The 16,511-nt window shown below is 42.8% G+C and overlaps 2 protein-coding genes across 9 annotated transcripts in view; one reads left to right on the top strand and one right to left on the bottom strand.

The window, feature by feature from the left end:
* nln (neurolysin (metallopeptidase M3 family)) overlaps positions 1-2,435 on the bottom strand; it is a 12,410-nt gene extending 9,975 nt beyond the window's left edge. For 3 of the 4 annotated variants that reach the window (XM_049019538.1, XM_049019539.1, XM_049019540.1), the window contains exons 1-2: positions 2,308-2,435; positions 297-553 (exon numbers count right to left, since the gene is read on the bottom strand). In XM_049019538.1, coding sequence (XP_048875495.1) covers positions 297-553; positions 2,308-2,351 — 301 coding nt within the window. In that variant the 5' untranslated portion in view covers positions 2,352-2,435. Of the gene's footprint in view, positions 1-296; positions 554-1,838; positions 2,235-2,307 lie in introns of those variants that run through there. The other variant, XM_049019541.1, reaches the window with a different exon arrangement.
* Positions 2,343-16,507, top strand: sgtb (small glutamine rich tetratricopeptide repeat co-chaperone beta). 5 transcript variants are annotated; one of them, XM_049019549.1, is made up of 13 exons: positions 2,397-2,527; positions 9,108-9,127; positions 9,209-9,321; positions 9,618-9,721; positions 10,088-10,163; positions 10,367-10,466; positions 10,571-10,675; positions 11,506-11,644; positions 12,429-12,491; positions 12,864-12,901; positions 14,325-14,408; positions 14,512-14,632; positions 15,603-16,507. In XM_049019549.1, the coding sequence occupies exons 3-12, from the start codon at positions 9,222-9,224 to the stop codon at positions 14,621-14,623; spliced, it is 921 nt and encodes a 306-aa protein (XP_048875506.1). In that variant the 5' UTR covers positions 2,397-2,527; positions 9,108-9,127; positions 9,209-9,221; the 3' UTR covers positions 14,624-14,632; positions 15,603-16,507. The 5 variants fall into 5 exon arrangements, with proteins under 5 accessions (XP_048875505.1, XP_048875506.1, XP_048875509.1 ...); XM_049019552.1 differs by having other exon boundaries at positions 2,443-2,527; positions 9,112-9,127; XM_049019551.1 differs by lacking the exon at positions 2,397-2,527 and adding an exon at positions 2,557-2,617.
* Positions 16,508-16,511: the final 4 nt, after the last annotated feature.

The following is a 16,511-nucleotide window of genomic DNA, read 5'->3' as shown; positions in this document are numbered from 1 at the left end:
GCACAAATGGCAAGTAGAAACATCTTCTCAATTAAATGATCTATATAAGGGTGGCATGTGGCTCAGCTGGCTAAGCCTCTGATTGTAAGGGTCCCAATCTGAGCCCTAGCCTTGGCAGAATAGTGACATGTTTGTGGGCCCTTCATCCCCAACTACAGGGGCGTTGCATGCTGGATGACCCTGAACTGTCCCCCCCAAGCTTGCTCTCACCTGTATGTGTCTCATGAAGAGGAAGATGAGGTAGGCAAAGAGGCGAGAGTGAATTTCCCCATGGGGACTGATAAAGTATCACTTACCTGCATATTCCAGCTTGGCATCAGCCAAGGCTTTTAAGGTATTTTCGAAAGACACCTCATCTGGGCCCAGCACACCCACATTGTCATACATCTGTGTGATTTTCTGGATTAGCTTGTCTGTTCTGCATTTAATCTGATCAGGCATAAGGTCCCACCACAGTTCATTCTGCCCGTGAGTAGACAGGGAGCGATCTCGAACAGACGCCACAGGCCTGTCCTGAAGGGTCATCCTCAATCGCGGTCTAGCAGGAAAGTCTCTGAAATTCAGATCGGGTATAACGACAGTGATTCACAGCCGCCTCTATTACGGGAGAGAATTCGAGTGTGAGGAGATATTCTAAGCACTCGAGCAATGTGCCAGTAAAGTATTAAGCAAAATGCCAGTGAAATGTGACTCCTAAGAAGCACTACAATCTATGCAAACACTCATTTACAGTGTGTGGTGTACGTCACAACATGCCATCAAGATCGATATCCATTATGACCTTACAACTGAATATCAATTCTAGCCACTTATCCTGGATCACTGAATATAAAAAAATAGCATGCTAAGGTAGCTAAACGAGCTGTGTGGAGCACTGTGATGCACCTGACAGCAGCCTACTGACACAATCCCCCTTTAAGCAGAAGCAAGACCCTCTAAGATGGCCGCCCAGCAGCTTCCTGACTGCTGGCATTGACAGGACCCTGTCACGGATGACACATCCTCCGCGCCATAATCCAGCGGCATGGCTTCACCAGAATGAAGGCTGAAGCGCCTGCTGGGAAAGGCTTAGAAAACTAACAAGCACGTGCTGCTGATTTATGCATAGATATTAACTTATTTTAAATCTATACATTTTTGAAATTCTCCCCTGTAAGGGCAACCTTGCTTTAATCAAACTTTGCACTGGATAGGTATTACAAAGTATGAAAAAAATACTGGAATGGTGAATATCAGTTTTAACGTAGGTTTAATATGCACAACCTATGTGTTTTTTAGCTGTTCGATGCTTAAGAATATCTTAAATGTAATATTACGTGAGTAATTGATTTCCAGTGTATTGGATGAGATATATTACACGGAACATTTCTAATTAATCACAAAAACAGAAATCTTGGCATTGCACAAGTGAATTTAGATTCCATATCTATATTTAGGTTATTAAAAATAACTTAAAACATGCAACTATGGCTATACATAATAAGAAGTACGAACGAATCCACAGTTCCTCGGCATTATCTAGAGTTCCTCTTATCGGTGTTTGTATGTTACATAATTTGCGAGAGTAACTAGGCCTGACAGGGAACTGTGTTAATTTCAGTTGGCACTGACAAGCAGTAGAGACTGCGTTTGTCGTTTTGAAAGAATCCATGTGTAGCAATTAAAGTTCACAAAAGAAGCATTTTAAAATCTATGTAAGACATGCAGATTGACCAAGCGGCATAACTTAAATGGTCTGTTACCATAACTGCGCTTATTACTCATAATTTATTAATTCTATCATTTCTTTTTGGCAAATCATTTAAAGCCCACAAATGGATTAGTGTAATGGTCCTTACCTCACATTTCGAACACATATTTATTTCTTGCATAAACAATAATTAAATTCTTCAATGTTATAGCCGGAGTCTTGAAACTCAACCTACTGAAGCCTTATCAACTGTACACTGCCCCCCCAAACTACACAGCTGTTTTTTCCATGAGTGTGCAACTATCAAAAGAGGTTAACTTGATATAACTCGATCAGCGGATAGTATGCAATTTTATAGCCGTTTTAATGATTATGTTTGTAGAGACCTCTCAGTTGCAAGCAAGTGTCAATCTATCCAATGCTTTAAAAAAATCAGCACTGAAGTTAATTTGACTTGACGTGCTCCCACAGTCACCTAGTTTTATGAGAGATGTCTGTAAACACCATCAGGCATGTTTCATTCCGCTGGTTAATTTTAGTGCTTCACTCACACATATGGCACCAGACACAGGTCACATGGAAAAAAATCGTGCAGCGAAACAGATCCGTAGAAATACCTGGAAACAGCTCGACAGTGAAGTATACAGCGAAAGCGAAGCATGCCGCACAGGGAACATGCGCGCGCCGCAGAAGCCCAGTCCGCGCCCGCGCTCGACTTGACAGTCTCGGCCGAGGATCCAGCCGATTCGCTTCCTGCACCAGTGCGCATGCGCGCGGTGTTCTGTCAGCAAGAGCTCGCATGACTGCGTCGTTGGGACCGCTGGAGATTTTTCTCAGGTAGGTGGGTGGGGGAGGGGTAAGATCGTCCTTAGGCGCAAATGCATAGCTGACATACGCAATGATGCTTGGAAGATCGGGGAATGGCAGGTAAAAGTTCATTTTCGAGCATGTTTTTACCATCGGCGAGAAAGACTTACGGCCATGCTTGGGTGAACTGTGCAACACTAGGTAGCAGCCGAGAATCGTTACTGGCACCTTTAATGCGAGTTACGTAAATGTGCGTGCTTCTCATCCCCGTGCATGTGCAAAGAAGATTATACGCGTTTATTTTAACAGTTTCATTTGACGTGCATCCTCTTTTGTAAGCTTTGGTGATTTTTGCCGAGATGACATCACGGATCATTGGGGGAGGGGGTGTTGATTAACTGGGCACCAGTGAGGTGCGTGTCAATATCACTGATTCTCCAAGCATCATTGTGAACCGTCTCTTTCCTCACACAATTCCTCATGTCAACTGTGACAGGAGATTCATCTGTAACAAAAACGCAGATTTGCCTCGATTATGAAGTCTTCTCGCTGAATCGCTTTTATATAGTTTTATATAGATTTCTGTTTTGTGACGTGTATAGTTTATCATTATGGTTTACTATAGTTATAGTTTATTACTGTATTACATAGTTATAGTTTGTATTTTTTTGTGAGAGTATCAATTATATAACGTTAAGTCGGATAACAGCAGCGGTACCATTAACATTTGATACTGCTCAGTTTGTGAATAGCACAAGTGAGGCGAATTTGGTGCTTGACATCAATATCTATCATGAGGTATTTCGGTTAACTCTCTGACTTTGGAATTTAATGTACGTTAACCCTTCCATATGCATTCATGTGAATTAGTTGTTCATCTGGTCCATGATGTATTTGATTTTTGAAAAATGATGATTTGGACCATCAGGGCTGGCTTTGCATTTAGAAAGCTTGGGGTTCTACATTCTCTGAAATGACATGTTGAAAAAGAATCTGTCACAGCTTTACTTGTGTAGTTGAGGCCCATTGATAAATGAATTTACAATGAATGAAAATAGCTCATAGACAAGCACTGACCACAGGGCATGAACAAAATGTTCAAATGCTCAACAGTGTTTAACAAGAGTATTTAATAGCCTACTGTTGAATACATGATGTTCAATGGGCCTTAAAGTCATAGGAATCTGATGTGTGAGCATGGTTTACAAGCAAAATCCGTTAAGTTTCATACTGCAAGCAGGTGAGGACTGTTTCTTTAACACATTGGGGTTGTATTCAGATTACTGATGAATGAATGAAATGAATGAATTCTCTACAGTATGACTCTGTCCTCTCCCCCTACAGTTTGAGAACAGCAGGGGAGATAGTCAGGGATTACAAAATCCTGAATTTCCAGTAGTAATTCACCAGCAATAGAAATGATCTCACCTACTTTTGGGGCCTGTCACCAGCTGCCCCTCTCTTGCTGATTTGAGATTTGCCTACGAGTAGCCCAGAATGAACTCCAGATTTTGAGCTTCAGCCCACCCAGTAATCCATTTTCTGCGGTTAGCTCATGGCAGCAGTTTCAGGAAAAGCTCTCAGATGTAGGAAATGGTACAGTCAATCATTACTGAATTAGCATCACTGAGATAAGCCACAGCATGGCCGTAATGAGGTCAGGGGAGTCCATCGAACACTGCAGTGTGGCTGTAGCCTCATGTCAACTGGAAGGGAGAGTGGAAAAATTGATGTGATGCATACAGAGTGGAAAGTACCTTTTTTTGGATTTGGAGATAAGATAATCTGCTAATAGCCTTAAAAACAAATTCTACCTAATCAATCCAGCAGCTCATCAATACAGGATGTCAGATAATGCATCAGTTTTACTCCTGTGTTCTGGCAGCCTGTATTGCTAGAATCTGATCACGAGTCTTAGATACATGTGACTGAAAAGAAGGGAATATGCATAGACCAGCTTCTGCTGTACTTAACTCAACTCAAGTGCTCTATGTTGCTAAGCATCATGGACGAAGAATATGATTGGATGATAGGTTCTGAAACAGCCAAAAATATTTAGAGGGTGTTTTCCTTATCTTTTTGTCAGACCTGGTCTGTGGGTAGAAAACACGGATGCAGATACTTTTATACAAGTGAAATTGATCACAAAAAGGCATACAATGTGATCTACTTAAATTTCCAGAAGGCCTTTGATGTTGTCCCCCACAAACAGCTCTTGCTTAAGCTCAAAGCTGCAGGGATTTTAGGAACTGTAGCAGCTTGGATCGAAAACTGGTTAACAGACAGGAAGCAGCGAGTAGTTATTAGAGGCACAATGTCACAGTGGGCCTGTGTTCATAGTGGAGTACCTCAGGGTTCAATTTTAGGACCACTATTGTTCCTAATTTACATTAATGATATTGACACCAATACATACAGTAAACTGGTTAAATTTGCAGACAACACCAAGGTGGGTGGTGTAGCAGATACTGATCTAGCGGCACAGAGGCTGATTTAATTAGCGACTGGGCTGATACCTGGCAGGTGAAATTTAACATAGATAAATGTAAGGTAATCCATGCAGGGGGCAGAAATATAAAGTAGAGATATTTTCTGGGTTCGACTGAAATAAAGGTAGCTGATTATGAGAAAGACCTCGGTGTGTATGTTGATGCTTCCATGTCCCACTGTCGCCAGTGTGGGGAAGCAATAAGAAAGGCCAATAGGATGTTGGGTTACATCTCTAGGCGTGTGGATTATATAATCGTAGCATCATCTCCCTTGATGATGCTACGATTATATAATTCCTTGGTAAGACCCCACCTAGAATATTGTGTGCAGGTTTGGTCACCGTACCTTAAGAAGGACATTGCTGCCTTAGAATGGGTGCAACGTAGGGCGACGAGAATGATTCCTGGTCTTAGAGGAATGTCCTATGAAGAACGGTTAGCTGAGCTGAATCTGGTTAGCCTCGAGCAAAGGAGACTAAGGGGGGACATGATCCAGGTATATAAGATTCTAATAGATCTGGATGCTGTTTCAATATTAGTTTAAATACTAGAACCATAGATCGTGGCCATAAATACTAGATCGTGGCCATAAGTGGAAATTAGTGGGAGAACATTTTAAAATGAATTTGAGGAAGCACTTCTTTATACAGCGTGTAGTTAGAGTATGGAATAGTCTTCCTGCTAGTGTAGCGCAAACTAAAACCCTGGGTTCCTTTAAATCAGAGCTAGATAAGATTTTAACAACTCTGAGCTATTAGTTAAGTTATCCCCAAACGAGTTTGATGGGCCAAATGGCCTCCTTTCATTTGTAAATTTCTTATGTTCCTATACACTATATATAAATATTATACATTTTTTTATGTGTAAAATTGTGCTTGTCAGATACAGTTTGAGAATGAATGTATAAGAATAGGTGTCTGCAATCGTTTAAGCTGAAATGTTGAGTTTGGTTTCTGGTTGGGTGCGAGTGACAATGACAAACACAAATAGACGCCCTTGCAGATTCTGGCCTAATGACCTTGAAGAGATCCAGTTGAAGATGAAGGTTGAAGGTTATCTTCATAATAAGGGGGGAGGGGGCACTATGTCTCTTGCAATGAGTGTGCGATTAACTAGCGATTGCTGGAATGCTGTTGATGAATAATGACGCATACAGCAAGTTAATGCAGTGTTTCTGGAACTGGTCCTCGGGGACCCCCAGACAGGCCATGTTTTTGTTGAGCATCAATGTGGAATGTCTGGCAGGTAGCTGGGAGGGAACAAAACGTGAACCGTCTGGGGGGCCCTGAGAATCGGGTTGAGAAACACTAAGTTAATGGGTCCAGTCCGTTATCCATGATGTTAATGCCTCTCCAGAGTGACCCAGGTCACTGTTGCAAAGAAAGGGATGGTCCTTCCTATTTTAGACACTGCCAGTCTAGTTTTATTACCATGTTGATTGCATGATGAAGGGTGCCGTCTCATGACTGGTCTAAAGGGAAGTTTACAAGGGGAAAAAGAATGGTTGTGATAGCCACCCTCCCCCTAACTGTAGCTAATGGGGGGGGGCTTCCTATCAAAATGCAGTGGTGGTTTTTACCACCATTCAAACCATGCATATGTGTGGGGTCCCTGTTGGCCACCAACAGTCACTACACTATATGATAAATAAAGGCATTCCTTATTTAGGAGATGCTGAAGCAGCATGTTTTGCTAACCAACTAGCTCGGATCATTTGACTCACTATTTATTTAATTTTTAAAATATCTGGGTGGGGGAGGGGAGACGGCAAACCTGACCCTAGGTGGGCCCTGGCCTTCTCCCTGTACTCGAACAGGCACTGTGGTTCTCCGCTAGCAGAACCTCAGCAAAGTGTGTAGGGCTAATGAAGGGGAGCTTCTTGTCTGGCTTGTTTCACAGTATACACTGTGGCATCCAACAAATAATGCATGTAAGGAAAGGGGTGCTTGATCATGGTGTATGAAACCTTATGGCTTCGATATCCATAGGTGATAAGGCCCGTCCTCTCCTCTGCCGGAACCTCATTGGAGACACTCCATCCTTACTCCTGTCCTGGCTTTCAGCACCACTCTGGAACACTTAGTCTGTGCAGTCAGCACAATAACCATGTGACAGAAAGAGTCATAGTGAATCGGTCTCTTTTTATTGCTATCTGTTGCCTTGGATGGAGGGAAAAAAAGCATAAGAAGGTGCTGTGGGGGGGGGGGGGGGGTTACAAAGATAGAATCGGAATAATTGTAGTCTCCGAATTTTCCCTTTTAGGGATGACTTTTCTTTGACCATTAGTTTGCTGATGCAAGATTGGAGATGCATACTTGATTAGGAGTTGAATGTAAGGCATGGAAGGACCTAGAACAAGTCAGACCAAATACTTGTGTCTTAGGTTGTACTTTAAAACCCTCATGCTCATCCTCAACCTCATGCCTTCATGGCTACTCTGTTGTGAAAGGTGCTATATAAAAAATTATTGAATTGAATTGAATATGGGGAGTACATTAAGTAATTAAAGGCAGAACTTTTTAACGTAAAATTAGGTACAGTCAAACCTCGGATTGCAAGTAACTTGGTTTGCGAGTGTTTTGCAAGATGAGCAAAAACTGTTAATAAATTTTAACTTGATAAGTGAGTGAGGTCTTGTAACACAAGTATTACGTATATACTGTGTCTGCCTTTAAGACTGTATATACTGTCTTTCTCTCTCGCTGCGGGATTGTGGGTAATCGTCTCCCATGCTCAGTATCGTTCTGCGTGCCTCACTCATATAGTCAAAACTTAGTAGAAAAGCACCACCCGAATAAGGGTGTAGCAGTGCGAGTTAATCTGTTTAATAACAATACAATGTCCACATTTCCGCGAAAAGGAGGCAAAAGTGGCAGTCATTGGTTCCTTGTTAAAGTCGCACAAAAAGAAAGATTCCAGTGAGCCAACAGATAGCAGTGATTCCGTTAGATTTAGTTATAGTGAAAGTCGTTCTACAAAATATCCTTCCTCTTCTCCTCTCTCTCGTCTCCCTCACATCATCCATGATTCTTTTCAAAGGTAAAGTGCAGGTTAATTTGTTTTATGTACTTTTACTTTATATTTTGTATTAATCATTTTTATATGAATATTTTTGGGTTATGGAACGAATCATCCGAGTTTTCATAATTTCTAATGGGAAAATTTGATATACGAGTGCTTTGGATTAAGAGCACATTTCTAGAACGAATCATGCTTGCAATCCAAGGTTTTACTCTATTTAATTATCAGAGGCAAACCCCTGAGTTCCGCACTCAATTAGTCTTTCCCATTGGCTTTAAAACCTTGCCTGCAACTTTCATGTCAAAAAAAAGCCTTCCCCTACTTTAATGGAAAAAGAGCATAGTTGAGGAGCTTCACAGAATCAGTTGACTTAGCAAAAAATGTTATTCCAAGACATTTTATTGTCCCGTCCATGTGTTTGTTTGTTTGCTTGCTTGCTTCGCTGAAACACATAAGCACCAATGTTCTGCAAAAACAGTACCAAAATGCATTGAAGCAGTGCATGGAATTCACAACGTTCAGTTGAAGTAGCTCCCTTTATTATACTATTCAGCCTATGGCCAAGTTCCGAGCAGCTCGAAGTTGGCATGCCTTTGGGCGAGCTCTGTAAAAGTATCGCACTAAGGATGCAGGTGGATCGCTAGATGGCTAACGTTTTAAAAGGACTGTCTTATGTGATATGATTGTATGATTGTGTCATTTGTGAGCAGATTTACATTTGTTTGACCATGTTTCAGTTTGCTCAAAATCTGATAATTAGTTAATTTTTCTATAACAGGAATATTGTATCATGATTGGTTAATTTAAACCTACAGTAATTCTAAACATATTCAGTGTTGTTCATTTGACAGAGTGAATCCGTACTACTAGTACAAATGTCAACTTAATAATATATTAATTACCTGTGCAATATCTGTCATAACAGAAATATACTAAACATTTTAGCTAGTAATTAAATTACCTGAATCTATTATTTTGATGATGGTATATGCCATTTTACCAAACTGATAAAAGGAGTTTAGCTGCAGATTCTAGAAAACACCAACATCCTGTTTTGTCCTTTGACATGTATAATTGTCTCTCTGTTCTCCTCTCATCAGACAGTGCTGTGCCATTTCAGGTATGTCACCGTTTCACATTGACTTTGAGTGTTATTCCGGCGGCTTGTCCACACACATGTGGACCTGTGTCTGTGCGGCAGGAGTCTGCTGAAGATGTCAGTGGAGAGGCGACTGGCTTTTTCCATCGTGCAGTTTCTCCGCGATCTGACACATCGCGGGACTTTGAATTCGGACGAGCAGGAGAGCCTTGAAGGTAAATCCAACCGGAACCTGGTTTAAACTAAGAAGTTGCTTTATAGTGTGTGAAGGAAGAGGTGCTCAATTGCAGAATAATATATCAGCAGAACCTTTGTGTAAGTTGAGTAATATGAATTTTAATATTAGAACAATTTTTGTTCACATTGTAGGCTTTCAAAAAATATGTTAATGTGTCTTGATTTGTTTTGTAATATTGCGTTTGGTTGTTGTTACTGGACACAGGACAACTGGATACCCAGTTATTGATTGGATGAAAAATTCAGAAAGTTGTCCTGTTCTGTGTTCCTTCAGTTGCAATACAGTGCCTGGAGACCACGTTCAAGATCAGCTCCAGTGACAGCAACCTGGCAGTGCCCCAGCCTCTCACGGAGATCTTCAGCAACTCCATCTACATGGTGGAGGACTGACTTCATGTTGCCTTGCTTCTGATTATATCTACCATAGCTTAACCTTAGCTCTGCCTCTGCCTCAGTGAGCCTTAGCTTAGCCTTAGCTCTGCCTCTGTCTCAGTGAGCCTTAGCACTGCCTCAATCTCACTGAGCCTTAGTTTAGCCTTAGCTCTGCCTTTGTCTTAGTGAGTATTAGCTTAGCCTTAACACTGCCTGTGTCTCAGTGAGCCTTCATTTAGCAATAGCATGCTTGCCGACATGTGGCCACATCCTGATTTTCATCAGTATGTGTTGAAATATATGATTATACACAGTGAACCGTAAATTAGCTTCAGTGCTGCCTGTACAGTCATTTCTCTGTATTCTTTTTAGAATGACAATGTGTCCATACCTGATACTTCTCCATCGCCAGAAGATACAGAGAGGGCAGAGCAACTGAAAAATGAAGGTATTTGCAGCTCTTAAAGACAGTTTTTTTGGGAGTGATATTTTGAATAAACCATCAAGAAGCGACTTATGAAAAGGTGAAATAGATTCACATGACTGCCGTTACAGACATCAGGTTTACAGTGAGGAGAACGCTGTTGTTACTGTTGCAGCCAGTGGTGATACCCTAGGCGTCACGCATTCTGATTTGAACATGCGTTTTAGGAAACAACCACATGAAGGAGGAGAACTATGCCTCAGCGGTTGAATGTTACTCAAAGGCCATCGACCTGGACCTGAGGAATGCCGTGTACTACTGTAACAGGTTTGAGAGCGTGGCGAGGGTGGAGCTGAGGGCGCCTCTTGGAGCCCGCTGACGTGCTGGGGCCTTGTGGCCTCATGCACGCCGCTGCTTTGTAATCTCTGCAGGGCCGCCGCACACAGCAAGCTGGGAAACTATACAGAGGCCACTGTTGATTGCGAGAGAGCAATTAGGATCGACCCTGCCTACAGCAAAGCCTATGGACGCATGGGGTGAGTCTAGCTCTACCTGTTTCCATTTGGGCATCCCTGATTTAAGGAAATTCGGGAAGCCCTGACACAGGCGATGACTCGCCCCAGTTTGCTGAGTCAGCATGTGGGTTTCTCATCGTTTGGTTTTTGACGTCGTGTTAAAATGCACCTGACAGCTTTGGAAAGGGAACCCCCAGTTTGGCAGGAGAGTCTGTTCTCTTGGGTTTCCAGAGAGCTGTCACTATCGGGTTATGGACACTTATGATTTCAGGCAGCCGTCTTAATGATTAAGTTGTTTATATGAATTAAATCATTAAAGAAATTGGACAAGTTTATTTTAGCCCATTGACCAGGGTGTTTGTCTGCTACTGAGATGTAAGAGGTAATAGGAAATATAAAATCTAATTCAGAGAACAATTACTATTCAGCAGCATACAAATGCCGCTGCTTGCCCCCAGATTATAGCTATAGATAAAAAATTTTTATTTATTTAATGATGCCAAAAAAAATCTCATGAGATCAATAATAAATCCAGCCCTCGGGGATAGGTGTGAACAGGCCTTGTGATTAACAATGAGCTTGTCTGTGTAGAATCGGGGAATTAGCATGTGAATGAACGGCATTACAATAAATCAGAACAATTTATGTGGCCTTGTAGACACATTAACGCCGCAGAAATCCACCCACCAGTGGATGGCCCCGAACCAAGACGTCTCGTTTTTTTCCACTAAGAAGACTGAATGTTACATAAGTTAAACGTTGGCGGATTGCTTAATTAATGCGATTCAGATGAGTGGGCCGGGCCTGGGTAGGGTGAAAAACGCTTCAGCGTGACCCTCTTGGTGATTCAGGCTGGCCCTGACTGCCAAGCATAAGTACCCAGAAGCCATCGGATACTTCAAGAAGGCTCTCATGCTGGACCCAGAGAATGACACCTACAAGTCCAACCTGAAGATCGCAGAGCAAAAGCAGAAGGAAGCCTCCAGCCCTGTAAGTGGGGTGACGTAACGTGAAATGATGCCGCCATTTGTACCAGTGCAGAGGAATGCTTCGGTTTTCACATGTCTCACTTTGAGACAGAGACTCGTATGTGAACAGGTGTCAGCCAAGCTTGAGATCATTTATCAGGCGCTTCATAGCATTTTTTTGGGTTAATGGCCTTGTTTAATGGAGATGTGGCTACTTTGCTGAGCATAGAATTCAAACCTTCCAATCACAGGAACAGAGGCCTAACACATCACCCCCTCTGGTGTCAGTGAGTTGGGAAATCCTACATAGTAGTGGGGGATTTGGGCACTGTGAATATAATTGCTGATACTGCAATGTAAGAGACTGGATTGGAACTATTAATAAATGCATCACAAAATGGACAGGGAGGTAACATGTCTCAAAGGGGGGCTCTGTTTGAGTCCCCCGCCTCCAACAGCCCAAAGACAGGCAGCGCGCTAACAGGCGTCTCTAAATTGTCCTTAGATTGTGTGTATGTGTGCTGGGATGGATAGGCGTCAACCTCATGCCCTACTCTGCCTAGGGTAGACTTAAGGTCCCTTAACGATAAGTAGTCAAAAGATTGATGGTTGTGCGGGGGCAACTGTACACTAATACATTTTAATTTATCAATTAAAATTCTTGAAAATGCACTCTTAGGGGGGAGGGGGCTAATGTGTCAGTGGGTCCTGCAAATGTCCACATTTATTAGCATTTCTCTGTGACAGGTGGTAAAAATTACCACAGGATGGTGCGTAAACTATGCATTTCTAATGTGACTTTCCAGACTGCCACTGGACTGGGTTTCGACATGGCCAGTCTCATCAATAACCCTGCCTTTATCAGCATGGTGAGTCCCAGGCAGCCAGGCTAATTGTCTGTTTATAAATGCCTTGTTACCGTATTTCGAATATATATTGGAATATACTCCAAACTGACCTTTTGACTGGCTGAGCTAGGGTGGAATTCAGCTTGGAATAGCTGCAGTCAGAAAAGCTAACAGGAAACTCTCTGGTTTGCCTGATGTTATCCCCCTCTCTTGGCTGCTGCTGGAAGTGCATGCTTTGCACAAGCAGGACAATATGCATGACAAGAGCACAGGACAGCAGTCTGGTTTGAAGTAGCTGCATGTCTTGTTAGCCTGTGCTGTTTTTTTTGATTGCTCATTCACAGTTCCGGCTCAAAATGTTATCCAGCCAATATTTCTCTTTCTTGTTTTTAGGCAGCTAGCGTGATGCAGAACCAGCAGGTGCAGCAGCTGTGAGTATGCAGCCTTCTAGCATCACAACTACGCATCTACAAGCAGAATAAATGCTGTTAACAAATTCCTTGTATGTGATTCAGATTCTGGTTAAGCTGTGGGAGTTTACACTATATGGACAAAAGTATTGGGACACACCTCTTAATCACTGAATTCAGGTGTTTCATTCAGACCCATTGATACAAGTATATAAAATCAAATGCAGTCAGGTTTACCAACATTTGGAAAGATTGGGTCGTTCTAATGAGCTCAGTGAATTAGAGTGTGGTACTGTCATAGGATGCCACCTTTACAGTTCATGAAATGTCACCCCTGCTAGATATTCCATGGTCAACTGTAAGTGATGTTCTTGCAAAGTGGAAGCGTTTAAGAACAACAAATAGTCAGCCACATTAAGTGACAAACAACATAAAGTAACAGAGCAGAATCACAGAGTACTGAGACACATAGTGCATAATAGTCGCCAAAGCTCTGTTCATTCAATTAGTGCAGAGTTCCAAACTTCCTCTAGCATTAATCCCAACACAAAAACTGTGCACCCGGAGCTTCATGGAATAGTCTTCAATGGCTGAGAAGCTGCATGCAAGCCCCACATCATCAAATGCAATGGCAAGTGTCGGATGGAGTGGTGTAAAGCACGCTGCCACTAGGCTCTGGAGCAGTGAAATGTTTTCTGTGACATGGTGAATCATGCTTCTCTGTCTGGCAGTCTGATAGATGAGTCTGGGTTTGGCAGATGCCAGGAGAACATTACCTACCTGATTGCATTGTGCCAAATGTAGTTTGGTGGAGGAGGGATAATGTTATGGGATTATTTTACAGGGGTTGGGCTAGGCCCCTTAGTTCCAGTGAAGGGATCTCTTAATGCTTCAGCATACTGAGGCATTTTGGACAATTCTATGCATCCAACTTTGTTGGAACAGTTTGGGGAAGGTCCTTTTCTGTTCCAGCATGACTGTGCCCCAGTGCACAAAACAAGATCCATAAAGATGGTTGGGTGAGTTTGGTGTGCAAGAACTTGACTGGCTTGCACAGAGCCCTGACCTCAACCCCAACAAACACCTTTGGGATGAACTTGAGCGGAGCTTGCCAGCCAGGCCTTCATGTCCAATATCAGTACCTGACTTCACAAATGCTCCTGTGGCTGAATGAGCAAAAATTTCAACAGACCCACTCCAAAATCTTGAACATTTTCCAAGAACAGTAGCAGCTGTTACTGTATAGCTGCAAAAGGGCGACCAACTTCTATTGGATTTAGAATGTGACGTCATAAAATTTCCTTTAAGTGAAATGACCAGGTGTCCCAGTACATATAGTGTAATTTGATGTTTTTGTCTAGTGATGTTGAAGTGTTGACCAATGGTTGTATTTTCACTGGAGACTAAGGGTCATTCACTGACTGTCCTTCTTTTCCATGGACAGCATGTCAGGGATGATGTCCAATGCGGTGGGGGGGCCAGCCGCCGGGGTGGGTGGCATGTCAGACATTTCCAGCCTCATTGAAGCGTGAGTACTACACAAGGGGGGGGGGGGGGGGGGGGGGCAGGAGTTACAGATCACGGAGACCTTCACAGAATAGGGCTTACGCAAAGTGTGCCATCGTTTTCAGTGGCCAGCAGTTTGCTCAGCAGATCCAGCAGCAGAACCCTGAGCTGATCGAGCAGCTGAGGAACCACATCCGGAGCCGGTCCTTCAGCGGCAGTGCCGAGGAGCACTCTTGATCCGCGAAGGTGAGTGTCTTTTGGCTAATGCTAACTCATCCCGGTTTATGGTTAACGTTAACCAATTCTGCCCTGCAGCTAATTCTAACTCATCCTGGGGCACAGCTAAGACTAATCCATTCTGGCCCACATCTAGTGCTAACTCATCCCAGGACCGTGTGCATGAAAACAGGTTTAATGCAAATACTGGCTGATACCTGTACCCGTATGGAATATCACGTTTAGCTTGTACCATACATACCATCCATCTTCCATAACCAATGAAATAGAAGGTCACATTGAGCTTCGAGGTTCCAGGATCCATAGTGCGAACCCCGGAGAAGTTTATTACAAGACAAAGACACGTACAACATGGAAACTTTTGACTCAGTAAAGATATTGCCGAGTTTGGAGAGCAACAATGACGTAAACCGAGGTGCTTATTTACTGTTCATACGGTGTATATCATGATTTAAAATCTGCTAATCTCCTAATTTTCTAGCACATTTGTGAGAATTGCCATGTTATGTTAGCCTCAAACGCTGGCAGAGTTTACATTTGCTTGTGTAAATTCGCATTACAAATCCATTCTATTCAGCTGTTCTGTATTACTTCTTTAAGTTGAAGCTATGCATTCCAACCAGTCAAAGTGGTGACGTAACCCGCTCGGTTTGGTCATGCTTTCGGCCCTGCTAGTAAGCAAGGCAGTGTCAGCTTGGGTACAGCTCGGGTATGGACTTGGTTCTTGGTGACAGTGGAAAAACGCCATTTAAGGTGATGATTCAGTTAAGCTGCATGTTATTGGGTCATGACAGGCAAGCAACATAAACGGTGGAAGAACATCCAAACTCCACAGATAGAGCGGGATTCAAACTCACAACCATGGAAGCGTCAGGCCACTGTGCTGCCTGTATGAAAAATCTACCCTACACATGAATTGTAGTGCCCAAACACCACATGTAAGTGCCGCAGGTTCATGTTGCTATTTTACTGTTACCAGGTCCGGCAGCACCAGAACCAACACGGCCGCACTCTCTACATCCATTCCTTTTACCCCAGACCATCAGCAGTACTGGGAGGACGTGGCAGGGGGGCGACACTTCACTGTGACACTACTGCTCCGGGAATGCCATCACACACTGTCACCTAACGCATCGTGAAAATCCCACCCACATCCACTGAGAAGGCCCGCCTCCGTATGTCACCCCGGTAATGCTCAGAGCGGTCCTGTACACGTTTCTATGTGCAGTCTACGTGCTTCTTCTGTCTGCTATCAGCACTGTAGCTGTAAGTAGCATATAACAGCAGGGTTAACAATCGCACTTTTGTTCCACATGGCAAAGTGGATTTGAAAAGATTCTTGTATATTACTTCCTATATTATTTTAGGGAAAGCGCAAGTTGGACGGGTGGACCATAAATATATCTGATATTGATGTATATTTTAATTAAAAGTTGTACCTTTGAATGGGTGGTTTTACCCAGTGCCCCTGAAGGTTCTGTTACCCAACATGCAAGTATTTAATTTCATGTTGAAATATAAGTATGAGAATGCAAATTATTCACTGCATCCAGAAATATGCCATACCCCCTGAAGATTAAAACTTCAGTTTTGCACTGTTCTCAAATCAGTATATGACGATTAAGGTGAAATCTGCATTGCCAAAGTCGCACCAATCTCAGACCAATCTTGGTACGTTTTTATACCATTTTCCCCCCGATGTAATGAAAACGATCCTGATACCAAGTTACTACTTTAATTTGCATGCTCCCGCAACAATGTTAAATTTGCGGGGAAACTGAGAGGGAGCTCGGGGTGGCATGTGCAGGAAACAGGAGAGTCCCACATTATGCATTGTCTGAACTGGTATGTTACGTGATGTTAATAAAGCTAACTTGAAACCGATGGT

This window comes from Brienomyrus brachyistius, chromosome 7 (assembly GCF_023856365.1).
Source record: "Brienomyrus brachyistius isolate T26 chromosome 7, BBRACH_0.4, whole genome shotgun sequence".
Taxonomy (NCBI): domain Eukaryota; kingdom Metazoa; phylum Chordata; class Actinopteri; order Osteoglossiformes; family Mormyridae; genus Brienomyrus; species Brienomyrus brachyistius.
Note: the sequence above shows the minus strand (reverse complement) of the source record. Positions and strands in the feature narration are given on the sequence as shown.